The 6196-nt window shown below is 40.7% G+C and overlaps 1 protein-coding gene across 2 annotated transcripts in view; it reads right to left on the bottom strand.

Moving 5' to 3' along the window:
- Nucleotides 1–2973: 2973 nt before the first annotated feature.
- shroom4 (shroom family member 4) overlaps nt 2974–6196 on the bottom strand; it is a 57217-nt gene continuing 53994 nt past the window's right edge. For both annotated transcript variants that reach the window (XM_076725184.1, XM_076725185.1), the window contains one exon: nt 2974–5973. In XM_076725184.1, coding sequence (XP_076581299.1) covers nt 5817–5973 — 157 coding nt within the window. In that variant the 3' untranslated portion in view covers nt 2974–5816. The remainder of the gene's footprint in view (nt 5974–6196) is intronic.

The following is a 6196-nucleotide window of genomic DNA, read 5'->3' as shown; positions in this document are numbered from 1 at the left end:
ACGTTACGATTTTACTGTCAGAACTTAATCACATCTTCGTTCTATATTATGCAACATGTATATCTGTGTTCTGTATATGACATTAAATCGTTGCTCCTTTTGCAAGTCATTGAAGTGTGCCGTTTTAATCTGAAGGGTACATCACCAAATTTCCGGTTTGACTGCTTATCACATCTACCTCGACGTGATCATATGAGCGCCAGGAAATCCAATCGAGTTAAGAGCTATCGGCGCTTCTCCAACTGGGTCAGTGGAGCAGTTCGATTAATCGGCCAGCAGTATTCAGTAACTCCTCGGTAGTACCAGGAAGCGCAAAAGTAAAGTTCAGATGTGCAAAATATATTAACGTTTCTTCTATATTTTTTAATTTCAGAGGGCTAGGTGTGAGGAAAAATAAACAAATAATTAATACTTTGTTTCCCAGTTGGTTTTTTCTGCATGTGTTGTGCACTAAATACTTGCTTTTAGAGCACTTACTTTATCTTAATCAGACTTTCTTTTCCAAGAGAACACAGTTACACTATAGACAAGGAGTTAATTAAAACAGTTACATCAGCCTATAAAGCTTTAAAATCTCCAAAAGGGATGCAGGACTCTAGTTTGCAGTTCATTTTAAAGGTGAATAGAACCTGAAACCAGTTCTGCCAACATTACTGTTTTCGTAAAGGATATGTGAGGTTAAGCAGTAAATGGATCCTGTACTGTAGCGACCAGATGTTAGTGGGAGAGGAGATGTGAGGCCGAGTTTCACAGATGACCTGAGATAGATGTTTCTTCTAGGCTGTGCTGTTACTGTGTCATGTTCCCTCATGCAGAATGAGCCAGTTCAGTGGGATTAAAAAGCGTTAAAGGGCGACACCTTGTGGTCATCTGTAAGACATGAAACAGGGGCCCAAGTACATGAAGTGAAGTACTTTTCTTGACTGTTTCCCTTTTGTACAATTTTATACTTCTACTCCAGTACATCTCAGAGGCAGTTGTTGTACTTTTTAGTCCATTGCATGTGTCTGACAGCTTTGGTTACTGGTCACCTTTCAGATCACAATTTCCCCCTCCTGTCCACTGAAAACCACATTCAACTTGTACTTTCGTAATTTAAGTACATTTTGGTGACACAGTAAGGTTTTGAATGCAGGACTCTGACTCGTAGTGGAGTACTTTCACAGTGTGGTATTAGTACTTTTACCTCAGTAAAGGCTCTGAACAGCACTACAAGGCGTTATGATCATCTGGTTTCTGTATGTATCTCTGATGAATTACTGCTCTTTTCCTCCTCAGGATGTCTTTTTTCTCTCATCCACCTTCTTCTTTGTCTCTGCTCCACCTCTCTGCTCCTCGCAGCCCAACATAAACATTCCTCCACCCTGCCTCCCACGGCGTCTCTCCTTTATTTAGCGAGCCTGTTTCTCTTCACTTCCTCCTCGTTCCTTTCTGTAAACTCCTTCATTAAGTTCATTTTATTGAAGTCAGGGTTCAGTAAATAAATCTTTCTGTCATTCCCTCCAACATTTTTCTCCGTCTTTCTTTCCTTTGCTCTTTCTTCCCACTCGTTAGCTTAGATTTCCCCTCATGTTCTCAGATGTGGGTCACTTCGCCCTCTGCACTCATTCACGCCCACATGTTTTGCCTTCCATCCTCCTCTTCCTCTTTTTCTTCCAGCTCTCCTTACGTTCCCATCAGTCCTCTGTTCTTCGATCTGGGTCAGGCTGAGGAATGCGCTCCCTCGCTTCCCCAAAAACACAGATTCTTTACTTTTACGACAGCTGTTTTCTTTATTATATCCACAGAGCAGCAACCACCACCACCACCCCCAGCTCATGTCTCTGTGAGGCAAAGCATGTCCGCCTAAAACACTGTTCTCTCCATCCAGTTTTCATCTTTTTCAAACAGCTCCAGCTCTAAAACAGCTCTGATCTCCATTAAAAGCACCACTCAGCGGAAAGATCCACGTTATCGTCTAAGATAACACAGTTATTTCGGGGTGGGATGTTCAAAAATGCGTTTTTCATACCCAAAACAAGTTTTTATCAGAAGCATTTGAGAGTGAAAAATGACAGTTTCTTGTGAAATTATAAATATTTGAAGTTCCCTGGGTTCCTCTGAGCAATTAATTATGGAGTCACATATTATTTAAGGTCATTCCTGACAAGAAAATAACACAAAACAGGTGAAAAGGTAGGAGTAATACAAATATTCAGATTCACACATATTTTATTTAAATTGCTCCAGATTCTATAATATGTAGAACATGTGACACCCTCTAATCTGAGACCTTTGATGTGGATTTGTAACATTTAATAAGAACAAACGGGACAAGTATTATGAATGACTGTTTTCGCTTTTTTGGCACTTTTAGCCTTCCATATATGAGTGCAGAGGATAATCTGAGCGTATTGAAGGTACTGAAGTACTACTTTTATTTAGTTTTGTTACTATAATTCCTCTTTAACATATTACACTTTACTCTTTAAGTTGACTTAATTATATTTTTATTGTTTTCTTATTTGGTTTTACTGCAGTTTTGCACTTTATTCTGCGGTTTCCATCTTGTTATTAGAGCCACATGTTAAGCTTCTATGAGCTTTTAAAAACATTTTCATTGCTGTAGCCCTTAACTCAAACAGTCTCCGCCCTCCTGCTGATCGGCCCCCACTCCACACGATCATCAATATGTTTAATGAGCTGAACATGCCCCCACCCGACAGTACATTACCAACACCAGCTTCCCTTAAAAGCGTCTCTTCACCACATCAGTGCTCCAGCCCCTGCAGAGCTGCTGAGTAACTCCAGCCTCGGCACTCCGCTCATCATCCGTCAGCCTCCATTTGCCCTCAGCCGTATTTACTTAACCGTCCCACCGCATTCAAACAGGAGTTTCCCCCAGAAGGGAATAAATCTCGGCACCAGACACTGAAGTGGCATAAAGAGACTGTTCACCCAGGAGGATATAAATCACAACAGGAGACGCAAAGCTAGTTTAAAATACTATTATTATTATTTATGGTACTTCCTCACAGGAGTGTTTTTGCACTTACAGAATTTGTAATGCATTTTACAAAAAAAGGGTTTGTAATAAATCAGAATCACATAAGAAAACACGAGCAGAAGAAATATACTCCCTCACTGGTCCAACAAGCAACTTCTTTTCCTCTCCTGTCAAGTCAATAAGTCTCCTGTCGGTTTGGAAAACAGCTGTTATAGTACAAGAGTTCATGTAAAAGGTATATATGGACATTTTAAGTCGTTTGGTTTCAAAACATCTGGGAACAAAGTAGAAATATGAGCAAAACCAGGCGTAAAACTCTGAACTTTTAATAAACATTAAGCTGCAGGTTTGCTGCTTTTTACCAGAACAAGTTTACTCGATCATCAGTTAACCGGCGAAACTGACGCAGCAGAAAATGATGAAGGCGTCTGTTCTCACTTAACTTCAGCAAGTCCACCTTCCAACAGCCAAAGCACACACAGCTCCTCCTCAAAATCCAACGTCCTGTTGAACTGCGGGCTTTTTCTGTTTGGCTTGTTTTTAAAAAGTTTAATGTTGGGTTGAGATGGTGGATAATTAACTTAAAAACAGGAATCTGACCTTCTCTTTTAATCCTGAGTTTTAGGAAAGTTAATGTTTCACAGATTAGGAAAAAACTGGAACTTTAAACTTTAATATTTTACTCAAGTCTTTTAAAAATGTTTTTATGCACCAATAGAAATGGTTTAAAATGCACATATTTGCTCTCTTGCCGACATTTAGATGAGAAGATTGATGCCACTCTCATAGCTATGTGTTGAACATGAAGCTAAAGCAGGTTAGCTTAGCTTAGCTTAGCTTAGCATGAAGACTGGAAACGGAGGTAAACCGCTAGCCTAGATCGAAGTCTATCTCCTCTAAAGCTCATTAAGTAACATGCTACATCTCATTTGTTTATTCTATATAAAAACCAAAGTGTAAAAATGACAGCGGCAGGTTAGCTAAAACAGCTAGCCTGACTAGCTAAGACAGACTGTCATTTTTACATTTAACGTTCTGTTAATATTAGCATTTATTAATGCCGCAAATAGTGTTTTACAATATTGACTAAAAATGATGTTAATGGAAACCAAACTGCGAAAGCTGTTTACGACACGGCTAAAGCAGCTAGCCTGTCACGCTAAATAAGCTAGCTTGCCTCTGTGTTGTTTTGAGACTTCTGTTTGCATTAAACCAGGATGATACAGAGTGTTAATTAGTGAGCTTTAGGGGACAGAGCCAGGCTAGCTGTTTCCCTCTGTTTCCAGTTGTTATGCTAAGCTAAGCTAACAGGCTGCCTGCTGCAGCCTTGTACTGGCTGTACTGACATGACAGCAGTATCAGCCGTCTCCTCTCTCAAGGAGAAAGTGAGTAAGTGTCCTTTAAACTAGTGTCTCCAGTAAATATGATCTGCACAAACTGTTTGGGGCTAAAAAAACTCGACCTTGAACAACAAGAACTGGAGACAAACCGAACTCTCCTCACTTCCTGTCAAAAAATATACAGTAAACGCTGACTCTTCCCGGTCTTCTCGTTCATCTTTTACAACCAATTTTTACAACCAATTCCAGTCATTTCACAAATCAAAATCACTATATACACATCGTATACATTATAAACACAAGAGTCTTCTGTACATAACAGTTAACATGTGACAGTAAAACGAGTCGGCGGAGTGTCAAACTCCACACAGAGAAACATGTTACAGCCACAGACATTACAGTAACGGGAATACAAAGTGATATGATGATATTACGGTAGATAATACAGTATATGTACTGCTGAGTGCAGGTGTCAGCCAGCAACAAGGATGAATACAAAAAGAGGAATTCCACATTTAGCTAACTTCACAACGGCAGTTAAAAACGCTGCGAACGGCATCTCACAACATTGACTTTAGTGTCGCGAAGTAACAGTTTCTCAGCGTGAAGCACCGGAAAAAAAAAAAAAAAAATTCGATTCTCCGAACCAGGAGATTTAAATACAACAGAAAACACACAAAAAGCAGCGTCTCAGTGACACATTCATCGAGAGAAAATGTCTTTGGCAACGTAGTGTGAAGAAGTGTAGTGTTGTTAGTACAGTCTTACAGTACGTGTTTCAGGCACATGTGAAGCAGACGGCGTCATTCTCCGTCCTTAAATGTGGTCATCAGGCTTTATTTGATATTCTGGTCTTTGATATTAGGTCTGAAAAATGCTCCAGTTTCAGTCTTTTACTTGGGAAAAACGTCCTCTTCTTTTCCATTTCAGCAACATCCAACTCCCCTCGTTCTCCTTTCTGACCATCGATGAGCTCCCAGCTCTCCGAGCTCAGCTCTGGGGATAAACTGTCGATACGTTTCTGGTGTATTTGAAGATTTATCTGATCCTTAATGCTTTCTGTGAGTCTTTTTTTCTTTGTCGGCACCTTCAACTCGTGCCTCCTGTTCTGCTCTTGGTCTTGGTTAGTCAAGTTTTCCACCTTTACTTAAAAACATTCGGGGTGTTTGAGCTGTCATAGCTGTTGTTTTGGTCCTGGAACTGCTGGATCTGCATCTCTGCTAACGCTAACTATGAAGCTACGGCCAGCAGAGGGTTAGCTTAGCTTCACACGAAGACTCCAGGAAGTGAGATATAATGTGCTGAACTGTGAGGTGGACTTTAGGACTTTGGACAGAGCCAGTGTACAGACATGAGAGCGGTATCACATGGCGACAAAGTAAATAATATTTTCCAAAATGTCAAACTATTCCTTTAAGAAACGCTGTAAATCACGGCTTTTACCTCTTTTAAATCTTAAACTGGACTCAGGTCACAAACCCGCTGCTTCATCAGTAATGTCCGTATCCCATCGACATTCCCATCCCGATTCCCAGCCCCAGCCCCAGGCTCTCCCTCAGCCCCCTCAGCTGCTCCTCTCCCAGCCGGATCTTGTCCTCCAGCTGCCTCTGCTCCACCAGCAGGGCGGCCTTCATCTTCACAAAGTGGCTACGAAGGTAAAGATAAACATGTTTTAACTGTGTGCAGTGTCATCCAGTCTGCTGCTCACAACAGTTGTTGTAATTAAACTAATACTCTGACTTTAAATAAGCAGCAGTTTGCCTAAATCACTCAAACTTTGTACATTTTGTGGCCAATAAAATATCTGCTGCTTTGCTGACATCTTTGTGTTAATACGTCCACAGAAGCCCAACCTCTAGAAACACAGATT

Source organism: Chaetodon auriga, chromosome 24, assembly GCF_051107435.1.
Source record: "Chaetodon auriga isolate fChaAug3 chromosome 24, fChaAug3.hap1, whole genome shotgun sequence".
Lineage (NCBI taxonomy): Eukaryota > Metazoa > Chordata > Actinopteri > Chaetodontiformes > Chaetodontidae > Chaetodon > Chaetodon auriga.
This window is presented reverse-complemented; position numbering and strand designations above follow the sequence as displayed.